An 18,206-nucleotide genomic window follows, 5' to 3' on the forward strand; every position below is an offset into this window, starting at 1 on the left:
TATAAAATGACATAATTACAGGATTATTAATTGCAGCATTATTTGCATGATCAAAACACTGGATATATGGTAAATGTCTTTATAGAGGGGAATGGCTACATAAACTAGTACATCCATACAACAAAGCACTATGGAGCTGTTAAAAAGGAGATATTCAGATGTATTGAAGAAAATATGGAATAGTGTGAAACAATGCACAGTGTGCTACTCCCTGTAGAAAAATGGAGAAAAGAACACATGGATATATATAGTCACTTCTTTACAGAAACACTTATACACACATGAGTATCTCTGGGTGAATATACAGGACACTGAAAGCACTCATTGCTCAGGGAGAACTGGATGACTGGGAAGAATATGTTGCACTCTCCACATACTCTTGTGAACCTTTTGAAGTCTGGACCATGTGACCATGGGAATATAGCACGTCTCTTCAAAATATTTAGAAAAACGAAGTTACTGATAATTTTCCCAACTATGTGAGAATATTTATTTGACAAACAGAATAGAGAAACTACTATAAATATCAATCTCTCTGGAAATATTTACTTTATTTGCACATACCTGGGACTCTGTTTCATTAACTATTGTTGTCTTCAAGTCATCTTGTTTACTTATGATCTTCTGTAGCTACAAAGATAGCAAACATGAATTCAGATATGTGACTACTAGACTATTCAAAGTAGCCTAAAAAACAGATGTTTTTATTATAAAAACCTATACCAGTTGCTATATATTAAATTTTCTCTATTATAGCTAATATTGTTACTTATTTTTTCTTGAATCATGTAAGAATCAAAGAAGAGTACTTACATTACTATTATTACAATTTGAATCATTTTTTTCTAAGAAAGCTAGTGTACTTAATACACATATATTCCAAAGATATTACCCTATAAAAACTTCATGATTACCCTCATTCTTGAAGAGAATTTTTATCCATAATTTTTGTATCATTGATAGTTTATGGCCACATTTTCAAGTATATAGCTTTTTTTTAAGAGAGGGAGAGAAAGGGGGTGCAGAGAATCTTTTTTTTTTTTGAGGTGGGGGGGACATGGAGAGCCTGTGCATGAGTGAAGGGGGAGACAGAAGGGAGAGAGAGAAAATCTTTAAGCAGGCTCTACCCAAAGCAGACTTGGGGCTGGATCTCACAATCCTGAGATCATGTGAGATCATGACCTGAGCAGATATCAAGAGTCAGACCTTTAACCGACTGAGCCACCCAGGTGCCCCTCAAGTATGTAGCTCTTAAAAAGCTACTTACATCATATAAAAGTGATCTTCTTCTCCTTACGCATTTATAAAACATCAAAATAATTTTTAAAAAAGATTTTATTTATTTGAGGGGGGGAATGGGGGAGGGGCAAAGGGAGAGGCAGAGAATCCCAAGCGGAGCTTGATGGCACAACTCTGAATTCCTGACCTGAGTTGAAACCAAGAGTTGGATGCTTAACTGACTGAACCATCCAGGTGCCCTAATCATCAAAATAATTTAAAAACATACATTTCTGCCAATTATAAAATTATCAATAGTACCTTAAGACCAAGTACATTTAAAAGCCTACCTTTCAGAGTCATTTGTACCAATCCTCATATGGAGAGCAAATTAAAAAAAAAGTTTTTAAAAAATTAAATGCAGACAAAAATCTGAAACTATGGATGCAAATGAATTAGGAGACAAACCTTCACTCATTTTTTTTTCTAGGCTACTTTTTGTTAATAGTTTGAAAACTGCTTCAACTAAATTCCAAGTTAATTATCTCAAGTTTGGCTGCCTCTATTACATTTGTTTTTAGGCAAATAGTTTATCTCTAATTCCCTAAGTCCCTCAAACTTTTCCACATCTCCTCCCTCACAACATTTTAGGGAAAAAGTGTTGAAAGGTTTTACATTTGTTTTATTCTTACTTTTTAGGTTGACAAATATATAATGCCAAGTTCAATATCGTTCTCCTTTTGCTTACCATGCCTCCATTAAAATTTTTTATGATGGAAAATTTGAAACACAGCAAAGAAGAGAGAAATCTGTAATAAACCACACATTCTTCAGCTTCAATTTATCAGTAGTCTGTTATTCTTGGTTTCTTTATACCTCTACCCATTCCCAGTTCCTTCTCAATTATTATTTATAGCTCCTGAGGGAAAATTTATATACACTGAACGTATAAATCATAGCCATACAATTTTGACAAATGGATATACCTGTGTAACCCATCCTCCTAACCTGGAATATAATAATATTTCTATTTTCTCAGAAAATTCATTGTGTCTCTTCCCAGTCAATCCTTTCTCTCTGCATTCCCACAGAAAGAATATCAGAGTTCTAGTTTTTTCCCCCATCTAAACGAGTTTCACTTAGTTTAGAAATTCAAATAAATTATACCAACTGGTATATATTCTTTTGTGTTACTATCATCTTTCACTCTGCATAATGGTTTTGAGATTCATTCATTTTGCATGTAAGTAGTGTTTTTTTTAATAATAAATTTATTTTTTATTGGTGTTCAATTTGCCAACATACAGAATAACACCCAGTGCTCATCCCGTCAAGTGTCCCCCTCAGTGCTCGTCACCCAGTCACCCCCACCCCCTCTCTCCTTCCCTCCACCACCCCTAGATCGTTTCCCAGAGTTAGGAGTCTTTATGTTCTGTCTCCCTTTCTGATATTTCCTACCCATTTCTTCTCCCTTCCCTTCTATTCCCTTTCACTATTATTTATATTCCCCAAATGAATGAGAACATATAATGTTTGTCCTTCTCCGATTGACTTATTTCACTCAGCATAATACCCTCCAATTCCATCCACGTCGAAGCAAATGGTGGGTATTTGTCATTTCTAATGGCTGAGTAATATTCCATTGTATACATAAACCACATCTTCTTTATCCACTCATCTTTCTTTTTTTTTTTTTATCCACTCATCTTTCAATGGACACCAAGGCTCCTTCCACAGTTTGGCTATTGTGGACACTGCTGCTATAAACATCGGGATGCAGGTGTCCCAGTGTTTCATTGCATCTGTATCTTTGGGGTAAATCCCCAACAGTGCAATTGCTGGGTCGTAGGGCAGGCTTTGTTGTTGAGCTGTATCCCATTGTATGAATATATCACTATTTATCCATTCACTTATTGACAGGTGTTTGCACTGTCTCTAGTTTTTGACATTGTGAATCAAGCTACCAAAATTTTTTTTCCAGCTTTACTGAGGTATACTTAATATGCTAAAATTGCACACATTAATGTATACATTTTGGTGAGTTTGGACACATGCATACATCTGAGATACATCAAGGTAATAAACATTTCCATTACGTCCAAAAGATTTGTGTAACTGTTTTTTCCTTTGGTATAAGAACACTTAGCATGTGATGTACTTTCCTAAGTTTTTAAGTGCACAACACTGTATTCTTAGCTATATGTACTATGTTGTATTGCACATGTCTGCCATAAGCTTTCTTGTATAATTCTTTTGTTTTTTGTGGACCTATGTTTCAATATTTCTCTTGGATGAATTCCTAGGAAGGGAACAATTAAATCCTTCTTCATTGAGTTGTTGAGTTCTTTATTCTGGGTACAAGTCTTTTGTTAGATATCTGTTTGGGAAACATTTTCTCCCATCCTATAGTTTGCCTATTCATTTTCTTATTGGGACTCTGAATGAATAAAAGTTTTTAATTTGGATCAAGACTAACTTATTTTTCCTTTTGTGGTTATTGCTTAGTGCCGTAAGAAACTCTGAACATCCTAGATTCTGATTATTCTCTTATGCTTTGTCTCAGAAGCTTAATGGTTATAGTTTTTATGTTTAATCTATACATCTCAAATACATTTTTGTATAGACACACCTTGTTTTATCACACTTTGTAGATACCGCAGTTTTTTAGAAACTGAAGATTTGTGTCAACTCTGTATTGAGCAAGTCTTGGTGCTATTTTCCCAACAGCATTTGTTCAGTTTGTGTCTCTGTGTCACGTTTTGGTAATTCTCACAATATTTCAAGCTTTTTCATTTTTTTTATATTTGAACTACTGTAATGTCATGATAAAACTTTAATGGATTAAGAACTGCTTCTTATGAATGAGCACAGAAAATGGTTTCTCGAGATGGAATCCACTCCTGGAGAAGACTGTGGAAATGACAACAAAGGATTTAGAATATTACACAAACTTAGCTGATAAAGTAGTCAGCAGGGTTTGAGAGCAAGGACTCCCACTTTGAAAGAAGTTCTACTGTGGGTAAAATGTTATCAAACAGCTACGGAGCTATAAATCATTTGTAAAGTCAATTGATGAGGCAAACTCCACTGTCTTAGGAAATTGCCACAATCACCCCAACCTCCAGCAACTACCACTCTGATCAATCAGCAGTCATAAACATTGATACAAGGTTCTTCAGTAGCAAAAGAGATACCACTCACTGAAAGCTCAGATAGTTAGCATTTTTTAGCAACAAAGTATTTTTTAATTAAAGTATGTGCACTGGTTTTTCAGACATAATGATACTGCACACTTAACAGACTATGGTATAGTGCAAACATAACTTTTATATGCACTAGGAAACCAAAAAATTCATTTGACTTGCTTTATTGTAGTGGTCTGGAACTAAACCTGTGGTATCTCCAAAGTATGCCTATATATGATGTGAGGCAGGGGTTAGAACTATTTTTTTTTCATATAAATATCCTCTTGTTCTAGTGTCATTTATTGAAAAGATTTTTCTTTTCCTGTGAACTAAATTGGTGACTTTATTGAGAATTAAATGACCACATGTAGATTCTTTATTATCTTCTACTGATTTACTTGCCCATTCTTAGATCAATATCACAACGTTACCATCCCTGTGGCTTTGCAGTTAAGTCTTAAAGTCAGGTAGTGTGAGTTATCCAGAGTTGCTCTTGTTTCTAAAGATTAACTTGAGTGTTCTAGATACTTTATTTTTACATGTATACTTAAAATCAGCTTGTTAATTTCTACAAAAAAGGCCTGCTAGGATTTTGCTTGGTAAATTAAATCTTAGACCAATTTGGGAAGAACTGACATCTTAACGCAACTGAATCTTCTAACCCATTAACATGCTATGTTCCTCTACTTAAGTTTCCTTGAGTTTCTATTGGTCATATCTGAAGTTTTTGGTGAATGTTTTTTTGTTAAATATCTACTTACTTTACGTTGATATCATCCAAAGGAGAACTGATTTTAATTTCATTTTCCAACAATTTGCTACTAGTATGTGGAAATATAACTGATTTCTCCATGTTGACATTCTATATTGAGACCTTCCTAAATTTGCTTTTGGTTCTAGCAGCTTTCCTTTTCTTGTTGATACCTGTGAATGAAGTCAGATTTATTTCTTCCTTTCCAATCTTTTTATTGCTTCCCCCCGACTTGTATTGCTATTATTAGAATCTTCAGTAAAATGTTCAAAAAAAGAGAGAATATATCCTTTGCCTCGTTTCTGATCATAAAGGGACAGCATCCCATCTGTAGCTTGATGCCATTTTTAAATTTTTTATAAATGCTCTTATCAGATTGAAAAAGTTCTTTTCACTTTCTACTACTTTGCTCAGTTTTATTATGAAAGTGTTTATTTTATTAAATGCTTTATATGCATGTAGTGATAGGATGTTAATCTCTCCTTTATTCTGTTAATATGATGGATTGCACTGATTGATTTTCAATAATTAAACAAACTTTGTATTCTTTGCATAAATCTCACTTCATTTTGGTGCATTACTTTATATAATATATAATGTGTTTTGCTCTGAATAAGTATTTTGTATCTTTATCCAGGATAAAAGTTAGTCTATAATTTGCTTTTCTTGTTAGATTTTTGCCAAGTTCTAGTTATCAGGGATAAGCTGATCTAATGAGAGGGAATTGTTCCTTTCTTTTTGTATTTTTTAAGTTTGTGAAAATTGGTATTTCTTCTTCCTTAAACGCTTGATAAACTTCACCAGTAGAACCATCTGGGTCTGGACATTTCGTTGTGGGAAAGTTTTTTTTTTTTTTTAAAAGATTTTATTTATTCATGAGAGAGAGAAAGAGAGAGAGAGAGAGAGAGGCAGAGACACAGGCAGAGGGAGAAGCAGGCTCCACACAGGGAGCCCAATGTGGGACTCAATCCCAGGACTCCAGGATCACACCCTGGGCTGAAGGCAGGCACTAAACCACTGAACCACCCAGGGATCCCCACGTTGTGGGGAAGTTTTTGATAACAAATTCAATTTCTTTGATAAAGGGCTATTCAGATTTCTATCTTGTTAGTTTTGATAAGTTTTTTAAGGCATTTGTCCAGTTCATTTGAGTTATCAAATTTACAGTCACATATGAATTAAGTTGTTCACAATATCCATTTTAATCCTTCTGATATTTGCAGAATCTGTGGTGATATCTCCTTTTCATTTCTAACAATGGTAATTTGGACCCTCTTAAAGTATTAAAATTAGATCCAGTACTGAAAATTATTCAAAATTTATCATACATATAACAATTTAAAAATAAAAATAGATGTTATCCATAATGATTTTAAGTTTTTGTACAAAATTTTAAAAACATAGTTCTCTTATTATGACATTTAATATAGTTGTTACAATCTTTACAGTCATTAAATAGTGACAAGCAAACTAAAGCAAAGATTAATTAGTTCACTGAAATGAGAATTTTTTAGGAGGCTTATTCCAATAGGATGTGGAATTTAGAAGAATTAGGGTATGTCCCAAAGTTCTATCCGAGTGGGTCTGGTACGAGATAAAGCTTGCCATGTTAAGAAATAGAGTGTTTTGGCAAGGATGCAGAGAAAAAAAGGAACCTCAAGCACTGTTGGTAGGGATGGTAAATTGGTACAGCTACTGTGTAAGACAGTATGGAGGTATCTCAAAAAATTAAAAATAGAAATAAAATCCAATAATTCCACTACTGGGTATTCACTCAAAGAAAACAAAAACACTAATTTGAAAAGACATATGGACCCTTATGTTTATTACAGCATTATTTATATTAGTCAACATACAGAAGCAATCTAAGTTCCCATCCACAGATAAATTGATAAAGATGTGGTATAAACACACAACAGAATATTACATAGCCACAAGGGTGAGATCTTAACCATTCATGACAACATGGATGGACCTAGAGGATATTATGTTAAATGAAATAAGTCAGACAGAGAAAGACAAATATCATATGATTTCACTTGTATATGGAACCCCCAAAACAAGCAAATGAATAAGCAAACAAACACAAAGGAGAATCAGACCTATAAATACACAGAACAAACTGATCGTTGCCAGAGGGGAGGTTAGTGGCAGGGAGATGGGCAAAATGGGTGAAAGAGAGTGGGAGATACAGGTTCCAGTTATAGAACAAATAAGTCACAAAAATAAAAGCATCAGGAATACAGTTAATGGTACCATAATAGTATCATATGGTGACAGAGGCTAACCATGCTTATATGAGCGCAGTGTAACAGAGCTGTTGAAGCACTGTGATGTATATGTAAAACTAATGTAACACTGTGTGTCAACTATACTCAGAAAAACTTAAAATAAAATAATAAGAATTTAAAAAACCTTGTCATGTTAGTCTTATCCAAAACATTTTGATCTGTACTCAGGGAGAGGGTTATAGCAGGTTTTAGTGTACTTTGAAGATAATAATGCTGTATGTACACTTAGTTCTATAGTAAAAGGTCCATTTGAAAGAGCACAGACATGTTATACTAGGCACAGCTGACCTTCAAAAAACATGGGGGTTGGGGTGCCGAACCCATGCAGTCGAAAATCCCTGTGTAACTTTTGAGTCTCCTAAAACTTAATGACTAATAAATAGCCTACTGTTGATTGAAAGCATTACTGGGGATCCCTGGGTGGTGCAGCGGTTTGGCGCCTGCCTTTGGCCCAGGGCGCAATCCTGGAGACCCAGGATCGAATCCCACGTCGGGCTCCCGGTGCAAGGAGCCTGCTTCTCCCTCTGCCTGTGTCTCTGCCTCTCTCTCTCTCTCTCTCTGTGTGACTATCATAAATAAATAAAAATTAAAAAAAAAAAAAGAAAAAGAAAGCATTACTGATAACATAAAAATATTTGTATGTTGTATTATACACTGTATTCTTAGAATAAAGTAAGTAGAGAAGGGAAATGTTATTAAGAAAATCATTAAGGAAGAGAAAATACATTTATAGTACTGTATTATAAAAAAAAAAACTGCGTGGACCTGTACAGCTCAAACCCATGTGGTTTAAGGGTCAACTGTATCCTCTTATGTAAAAGGATTCTATGGTTTTAAGACAGTTCCTTTTTCTTTTTTTTTAAAGATTTTATTTATTTATTCATAAGTGAGAGAGGCAGAGACACAGGCAGAGGGAGAAGCAGGCTCCATGCAGGGAGCCCGATGTGGGACTCGATCCCATGACTCTGGGATCACACCCTAAGCCAAAGGCAGACGCTCAATCACTCAGTCACCCAGGCATCCTAAGACAATTTCTAAAATAGCTGTACATGACACTGATTCATGATAGCAGTATAGTTAATGCCTATCATGTAGTGGAAGTGCTGTTCTAAGTGTTGGGAATATAGTAGTTAAGGACAGATAATATCCTTGCTGTCATGAGGTTTACATTCTAATGGGCTAGATAACAGTGAACAAATAAGAGAATTTCAAATAATGTCAAGTGTATAACTAGAATAAGATAAAATAAAAGTAGGCTAACAGGATTCCGAGACTACTGGGCATGGGTTACTATTAGATAGGTTTATTCTGTGTGGTTCTTTGTGAGAACATGACATTTGGGCTGAGATCTGAATGATAAAAGGTACCAAAGGAATGGGGAAAAAGACATTGTAGGAAGACAGTCTGTGGGAGAAATAGGGGTGCTTTGAGAGGAACAGAAAGAAGGTAAAGTGGTCATATAAGCAGGAGGACACATTCACCAAATAAAATTCCATGATTAAAAAAGTACTGCCAAGTGGACTATTTAAATTTATATTGATCCATATTTTAAATTCCAGGCTGAAAATGAAGAAACATATGTAGGATTGATTTAACTTATTTTTGCTTTCAGAATCATGATAGTTTAAATTCTGAAACAACATTATCCCCAAATCAAGAACAATAAATTCTACTAAAGGCTTTTATATTTACTTAATAGTAATACTAGCATGTATATTTATGATAAAATTTTAATATTACTATATTAAAAGCACAATCCTTCCTGCCAGTATGAAATCAGTGTGAAATAAAAGGACCACCTAAGGAGAAATTCACACTAGTAAACAGACTTGTCATTAAGCTATTGTTTAAACAAATTGCACTAAAACCCTGGCACTTAGCCCAAATAAGCAAATGTGCCATATATCAAGGTACAGATTAAGTGGATTAACTATTGCTGGGTTTGATCATTGCTGTATTGTTTATTATTATCTGAAAGAAAACGGCTTATATAGATAGTTGCTATTTTACTTGTTCTTGGAATAGACAAGCAATTAACAGTTTCTAGATATAGATATTAATAAAACATGAATGTACTGCATAACACAAAAGAAACAAATGGCGGCAATTTATATTTTAGGACATTTTCAAAAGACTTTATATTAATACATTTCATCATTACTTTTTAATTTCCTGTTCAAATCACTTTGCTGTATCTATGTTTTAGGTATTTTTTTTAAAAAAAGGTTTTATTTATTTATTCATGAGAGACACAGAGAGAGGCAGAGACACAGGCAGAAGGAGAAGCAGGCTCCTTGGAGGGAACCCAATGTAGGACTCAATCTCTGGACCCCAGGATCACACTGAGCCAAAAGCAGATGTTTAACTGCTGAGCCACACAGGTGTCCCTATGTTTTAGGTATTAAAGTAATTTTCATTCCTTACACATTATGTATTAACATTTATGGTAGGAATAGCAATAAATAAAATTTACTGGAGAAATACTCGGATAACCTACAAAATAAAATAAAAAATAAACCCATGTCCTTTAAATCTGTTCTTCTGATCTGAAAAGAACTGTTAAGTTTGTTCAATAAAATTTCAAATATAAAATGTTACATACTTAGGTTTCCTAATATAATGACCACGGAAAAGAAATAATTATTCAAAAAATTAATGTAAATGCACTTTTACTCTATGTTATAATTTTTAAAAGTCACATATGAACTTATTCATATGTGGAATTTAAGAAACAAAATAAAAAAATTGGCAAAGAAAAAAAAAAAGGAGACAAATCAAGAAACAGTCCTTTAACATATAAAGAACAAACTGATGGTTATCTGGGCGAGCAGGAGTGGGGTTTGGGGGAAATAGCTGATGGGGATTAAGGAGTACACTTATGAAAAAAAAAGTAAACTGAGGTATAATTGACATATAGACATATTAATTTCAGGTGTACAACATAATAATCTGATATTTATATATATTGTGAAATGATCACAATAAATCTAGTTTTCCCCTATTACCCTACAGTTACATAATATGCAATACAATGTCATTGACTAGTCACTATGCTATATATATTATATCCTCATGACTTACTTATTTCGTGACTCAAAGTTTGTATGTACCTCTTGATTCCTTTCTCCCATTTCTCTCACCTCCCCCAACCCCTCTCCTCTGGCAACCACTGACCTGTCTCTATGTCTAGAAGTTTTGTTTTATTCATGTGTTTCGCTTTTTGGATTCCACATATAAGTAAAATCATATGGCATTTGTCTTTCTCTGATTGACTTATTCCACTAAGCATAAGCATATCCTAAAGGTCCATCTATGTTGACACAAATGGCATGACTGCCTTCTTTTTCATGGCTGAGTAATACTGAAGAGATCATCCTTTTCCAATTGGATATTCTTTCCTCCTTTGTAGGCAAATCTATTCTGTAGATGTAGAATGGTTTGAATCAGGCAGTGTGATGCTTCCAGCTTTTTTTTTTTTTTCAAGATTGCTTGGGAATCTTCTGTGGTTCCAAACAAATTTTACGACTGTTATATTTCTGTGAAAAATGTCATTGAAATTTTGATAGGGATTGCTTTGAGTAATATGGACATTTTAACAATATTAATTCTTCCAATTCAAAAGAATGGACTATCTATTTATTTGTGTCTTCTTCAATTTCTTTAATTAATGTTTTGTTTTCAGGTTATAGGTCTTACATCTTTTTGATTAAATTTATTTCCCCAGGTATTTCATTCTTTTTGATGCAATTTTAAATGAAATCATTTTTTTTCTGATAGTTCATTGTTAGTGTGTAAAAACAAAAGATTCCTGTGCATTGATTTTTTTTTTTATCCTCAAAACTTTACAGAATTCGTTAGTTCTGACAGCTTTTGGGTGGAGTCTTTGGGTTTGTCTAAACATAAAATAGTGTTCACAAATTGTGGCAGTTTTGCTTCTTCCCTTCTAATTTAGATGCCTTACATTTCTTTTTCTTGCCTAACTGCTCTGGCTAGGACTTCCAGTACTATGTTGAATAAAAGTAGTAATTGTGGGCATCCTTATCTTATTCCTGATCTTAGAAGAAAACCTTTCAACTTTTTTACCACTAAGGATGATATTGGTTATGGGTAATATATGACCTTTATTATGTTGAGGTAGGTTCTCTCTATACCCACTTTGTAGAGACTTTTTAGCCTAAATTGATGTTGAGTTCTATTAAATGTTTTTTTCTGCATCTGTTGAGAGGATTATATGATTTTTATCCTTCATTTTTTTGATGTGGTGTATCATTTTGATTCACTGCAGGTGCTGAAACATCCCTGTATCCCTGGAATAAATCCCATTTGAACATGGTATATGGTCTTTTTTAATAATTATTGAATTCAGTTTGATAATATTTTGTTGAGGATTTTTGCATCTATGTTCATCAGGGATATTGGCATATATAATCATTTGGATATGATTTTTTTTGTAGATGAAATAGCTAAAATTTTGGCCTCTTTATTCATCTTCAGTCATATATTTGGCTTGAAAACAATGTACAACAAATAGTCTCAATTGAGAGATCACAAACTAAAATTTTCTTTCAGAACTCTAAATGTGCATGGAGAGCCAACTTCCATGGTACATGGCATAGCATTCACTTGAGAGTTGGCCCCACAGAAAATATTCATGTAAGCCAAACAAAAAAGATGTTATTTGTTTCTCATCACATAAATATCACCTGACCTTATCTAACCAACAAACTTGTTTTTTTTTAATTAATCTGTGACTGAAAGTACTATCATGTTTGGTGAGTGCCATTCTCATTAGAATCACATCCAAATGATTATATATGCCAATATCCCTGATACACACACACACACACACACACACACACACACACACACACACGAAGCATTCCCTCCTCTTCAATTTTTTTAAAGAAGAGTTTGAGAAGTACAGGTGTTAAATGTTCTTTCAATGTTTGGTAGAATTCACCAGTAAAGCCATCTGCTCCAATCTCTGTACTGGTATTTGGTCTATTCAGATTATCTATTTCTTCATGAAGATTTTTAATTTCTAGGAATTTATCCATTTATTTTAGCTGTCCAGTTTGTTGGAGTATAATTCTTCATAGAGGTCTCCTATGATCCTTTCTGTTTCTGTGGTATCAGATGTAACTTCCCTTCTTTCATTTCTGGTTTGAGGATTTTTTTTTTTCTTCATGAGGCTATCCAAAGGTTCGTTAATTTGTAGTTCTCATCAAAGAACCAGCTCTTAGTTTTGATTTCATCTACTCCCTTTTTAGTGTCTATTTCATGTCTGCTCTGATTTTAATTATTTTCTTCCTTTAAATTTTAGGCTTCATTTGTACTTCTTTTTCTTCATTTGTACTTCTATTTTCTTCCTTTAAATTTTAGGCTTCATTTGTACTTCTTTTTCTTTTCTTCATTTGTACTAACTTTTTGTGCAAAGTTAGATTGAGATTTTTCTTAAGATAGCCCTGTATTGCTATAAAGTTCCTTCTTAGCACTGCTTTTGCTTTATTCCACAGATTTTAAGTTTGTATTTTCATTTTCACTTGTCTCAAGGCATTTTTAAAATTTCTCCTTTAATTTTTTCAATGACCCACTGGTTGTTCAGTTGCATATTGTTCAATCCCCACACATCTGTGATTTTTCCAGTTTTCTTTTTGTGAATGATTTCTTGTTTCATACCACAGTAGCCTGAAAAGATCCTTTTTAGGACTTCAATCTTCTTAAATTCGAGATTCATTTTGTGACTTAACACTCAATCTATCCTGGAGACTATTCCATGTGCACTTAAGAATAATGTGTATTCATTCTGCTTCTATTGGATGGAATGAATACTTGTATATATCCCATCAAGCTGGCCTAATTTGTTGTTTAAGGCTGTGTGTACTTAGTGACTTTCTGTCTGGATAACTCTCCACTGAGGTAAGTGGTGTATTAAAGTCCTCTACTATTACTGTATTGCTGTCAATTTCTCCTGTGAATATTTGTTTCATACATTTAGGTGCTCCTATGTTCAGTGCATAAATGTTTTACCTTTTTACTGGACTGAACCCTTATCATTATGTAATGCCCATCTTTTTCTTTTATCACAGTTTGTTTTAAAATCTCTTTTGTCAGGCAGCCCCGATGGCAGTGGTTTAGCGCTGCCTGCAGCCCAGGGTGTGATCCTGGGGACCCGGGATAGAGTCCCACATCAGGCTTCCTGCATGGAGCCTGCTTCTCCCTCTGCCTGTGTCTCTGCCTCTCTCTCGCTCTCTCGAAATGAATGGATAAATAAATCTTTAAAAAAAAAAAATCTCTTTTGTCTCATGTAAGTAAAGCTACCTAGCTTTCTTCTGGTTTCCTTTGGCATGAAATACCTTTTCCCATCTCTTCACTTTTCAGTCTGTGTGTATTAGATATGAAATGAGTCTCTTATAGGAAATATGTAGATGGGTCTTTTTTTTTTTTTAATAAATTCATTCATTCTATGTCTTTTTTAAAAAAATAACTCAGTCCAGGGATGCTGGGTGGCTCAGCAGTTGAGTATCTGCCTTGACTTAGGGCATGATCCTAGGGTCCGGGATGGAGTCCCACAGGGGGCTCCCTGCGGCGAGCCTGCTTCTCCTTCTGCCTGTATCTCTGCCTCTCTCTGTCTCTCATGAATAAATAACATCTTTTAAAAAAAATAACCCAGTCCATTTATGTTTAAAGCAATTAAAGATATGTACTTATGTACTGCCATTTCACTGATTGTTTTCTGGCTGTTTTGTAGTTTTTTTTCCTTCTTCTCCTGCTCTCTTCCCTTGTGGTTATATGCCCTTTTTTAGTGTTATGTTTAGATTCCATTCACATTGCCTTTTATGTATCTACTATAGGTTTTTGCTTTGTGATTACCAAGAGGCTTACACATATTAACCTATATGTACATACTAATTTCACATTGATAGTAAGTTAAGATTGCATTCTAAAACCCAACATTTTGGGCAGCCCAGGTGGCTCAGTGGTTTAGTGCCACCTTCAGCCCAGGGTGTGATCCTGGAGACCCGGGATCGAGTTCCATGTCCACCTCCCTGCATGGAGCCTGCTTCTCCCTCTGCCTGTGTCTCTGCCTCTCTCTCTCTCTCCCTGTGTCTCTCATGAATAAATAAATAAAACCTTTTATTTTTGTAATAAAATCTTAAAGTTTTACTTTTATATTTTCCTCTAATTAGTTCTCTTTCTTTTCAGATTAAAGTTCTTTAAAATTTCCTGGAAGGCCAGTTTGGTGGCAGTGAACTCTTAGTTCTTACTTGTCTTGATAATTATTTACCTTTCCTTCAATTCTGAATGATAATTTCGTTGAGTAAAGTATCCTTGGTTGAAAGTTTTTTGCTTTCGGCATTTTGAATATCATGTCATTCCCTTCTGACCTGTAAAGTTTCTGCTTCAAAATCTGCTGACGGTCTTCTGGGGTTTCCCCCTGTACATACAAGATGTTTTTCTCCTGGTGCTTTATCATTCTCCCTGTGTCTTCAAATTTTGACATTTCAATGATAATCTGTCTTGTAGATACATTTGGGTTTATCTTATTTGGAACTCTTTGTGCTTCCTGGAACTGGATCTTTGTTTCTTTCCTTCCCCAAGTTACTGAAGTTTTCAGCCATTATTTTTTCAATTAAATTTTATGTTCCTTTGCTCTCTCACTTCTCTTTGGAACTCCTAAATGTGAATGTTGTTCTGTTGTCCTGTAAGTCCCTTAAACTATCTTTACTTTTTAACATTTTCCCCTTCTTTATGCTGCTTTGTTTGGGTGAGTTCCTCTACCCCGTCTTCCAGGTCACTGATCCTTTTTTCTTCTTCATCTAGTCTGCTTTGAACTCCTCTAGTATATTGTTCAGTTTAGTTATGGTGCTCTTTAGCTCTGTGACTTCTGTCTGGTACTTTCTTGTATCTTCTGTCTCTTTGTGGAAGTTCACTCTGTACTCATCCATTCTTCCACAAGATTTGCAAGCAGATTTATAACCATGACTTTGAACATTTTATCAGGTAAATTACTTATCTCTATTTTGTTAAGTTGTTTTTCTGAGGTTTTATCTTGTTCTTTCATCTGGAACACATTCCTCTGTTTTTTCATTTTGTTTGACTTTGTATTTGTTTCTATGTATAAGGCAAAACAGCAGTATCTCCATCTTGATGGAGCAGTCATAGGAAGACAGGAGATGTGTTTCAGTTGCTTTTTATGCAGTGCCCTAGGGGTGGCAGCCTCCCAAGAATAGTCTCTTCAATTGTTTTAGTCATGTGGGGCCCAGAATGCAATGCTCCTTGGCCACTAGAGTCAGGCATTTAAAGGGCATCCCCTGTGTGGACTGCACATACCTGTCAATTTGGCATGGTAGGGCAAGCCTGCTGTTGGGTTTAGAAGGGCTGGGCCATGGGAGAGTGCACAGGTGGGGCAAACAGCAGTAGCAAGGTAAAATGGGACTGAAAAAATGGTGCTTGTGAGAACCTCCATCCCTGAGAGAGTTTCAACAGACCCCTACTCCTCCAGCAGATGCTTTAAAATTAGCCAATGAATTTCCTTCACATATGGCCCAAGTATTTTTCAACCTGATGTTTATGTACTGAATCTCAGGGTGAATCTGTGCATGAGTCCTTTAAGAGTAGAGTCTCAGTTGCCGACAGCCCTTTGGGTTTCCTGGATGTAAGCTCCATTGGTTTTCAAAGCTGGTTATTTTGAAGGTTTACCTTTCTAGCATAGCTTCCAAGGGTTGGGGCTGGGATGCCTGATGTGGGGCTTGAACTCCTTATTCCTCAGGAATACATTATTTTTTTAAAAAAGATTTTATTTATTTATTCATGAGAAACAGAGAGAGAGAGAGAGAGAGAAAGAGAGTGTGAGAGAGAGGTAGAGACACAGGCAGAGGGAGAAGCAGGCTCCATGCAGGAAGCCCAATGTGGGACTCAATCCCAGGTCTCCAGGCTTATGCCTTGGGTGGAAGGCGGTGCTAAACTGCTGAGCCACTCAACGTGCCCACGGAATACATTCTTATTTATTTGCAAGATCCCTCCCACTTGTAGGTTGCCATGCTGGAGGTAAGGTTTTTTTTTTTTTTTTGTAAGAACATGTCTCTAATTCTGCTATTCATTCCCATGTGGCCTTTTTATCCTTTGGTGTGAAGGGGCTGTTCAACTAGTTTGCCGGTCTTTTTCAGAGGGAATTATCTGTACACAGCTATAGATTTGGTGTATCCAGGGAGGAAGTGAGTTTAGGGTAATTCTACACCCTCATCTTCTCTATGCTGTCATTTTAAATTGACTACATCATACTTTGTGAGTTATTAAGTTTACTGTTTTATTTCTATGATCAGCATAAAAGAACCTGTATTGGCTTAGAAGGTTGATCTTTATAGTGTTACGTTTAAAAAAAATCAGTGCCATATCCTAACATGCTTTTTCCCTTGTTTTCTTAATTCATGAGTTGATCATCTAAGAATTTTCCAAACATTTAGAAAAAAATATAGTATTCAGAAAGTGTCCCATAAATTCAGCATGTTAAATTACGTTGAGAAAAGGTATCTGAAAACTTTTAACATAGGTATCCTCAACAATTTCAGGAATAGAGGCTGTATATGTTGTAAAAGAGACTTGTCTAGTCTCTTGAACTAGGAAACTCTACGTTTCAATGTGAGAAGAGACCTGAAGATGACAAATAGAAAAACATGTCCTCTACTGCCTTTTTTCAGTGTCTCCTTTATCTATAGGCTTTGTCATTCAGACTTGATTATCATCAAACGTTAGAATAATAAATCAGAACTTTGGTTTGGTAAGTATGACAGTGATATTACCAAAGGCTCTATTATGTCCACTTTATAAAATTACCTCCAACTTTACAAATCCAGGGATGTATGGATAGTGGACACAGTACTTCTAAGATTTGGCTCCCTATGCCTTGTGACTCCTAGAAATAGAAGCAGAAAGTTCATCCAGGTCTAAGGGAATTATGGTTTGTGCACATTCTAACAGCTTTATTTACATAACAGAATTTTACATTCATGTAGAATAGCCTTTTCATAATTATTAGCCTCATATTGAATAATAATCTTAAATATATCCTTTTTCTTATGCCTGAGGTAGATTGAGTTAGGTAGGATGTAATGGTATCTTGTGACTTATGACACTGGTATTCCAGGTCCTACTTGTGTGGAGAGATAGGTTTTCTACCTTAAACTAGTATCTAATTAATTTCCTTCCTTAAACATCAAGCATCTCAGAAGAAACTGCCATCGATTTTGCATTTTCTATCCACTCCTCTTTAGCCTTTTGCTCTGAAGCATCGTTCTTTACCACTCTTTATAAACTGCTTCTATAATGGTTCCCAAACACCTACCAAATTTAAGGAGTTCTCGAACTCTGTTGCTACCCTACTTGACCACTTTTAAAAAGTCTGATATTAAACACTTCCTCATGGTTGCTCTTTTCTTCCCTAGATTCCATTATCCTGCACTCTCTGGGCTTTCTTCTTACTTCTCTTCTTACTACTATGCTTCTTCTCAATTTGATTCTTTGGCTTCTCAGTCTCATTTTGACCTCTTAAATTCAACTGTTTTCCAAGACTCTGATCTTTATCTCCTTTCACTCTACATACTCCCCTTTAGATCACATACTCTCACGACTTAATTATCACCTTTATCAGGATGGTTCCTAATCCAGGCTAGATACTTATCTCCAGACAGTTGCTTGCTACACTTGTTTATCTCTACAGGGATGTCCCAACAGCCGATAAAGGTCAACATTTCCAAGCTC

The 18,206-nt window shown here is 35.1% G+C and overlaps 1 protein-coding gene across 2 annotated transcripts in view; it reads right to left on the reverse strand.

The window, feature by feature from the left end:
• MICU2 (mitochondrial calcium uptake 2) overlaps positions 1–18,206 on the reverse strand; it is a 132,242-nt gene that overhangs the window by 28,043 nt on the left and 85,993 nt on the right. For both annotated transcript variants that reach the window (XM_041765347.1, XM_041765345.1), the window contains one exon: positions 565–630. In XM_041765347.1, coding sequence (XP_041621281.1) covers positions 565–630 — 66 coding nt within the window. The remainder of the gene's footprint in view (positions 1–564; positions 631–18,206) is intronic.

This window comes from Vulpes lagopus, chromosome 8, assembly GCF_018345385.1.
Source record: "Vulpes lagopus strain Blue_001 chromosome 8, ASM1834538v1, whole genome shotgun sequence".
Classification (NCBI taxonomy): Eukaryota; Metazoa; Chordata; class Mammalia; order Carnivora; family Canidae; genus Vulpes; species Vulpes lagopus.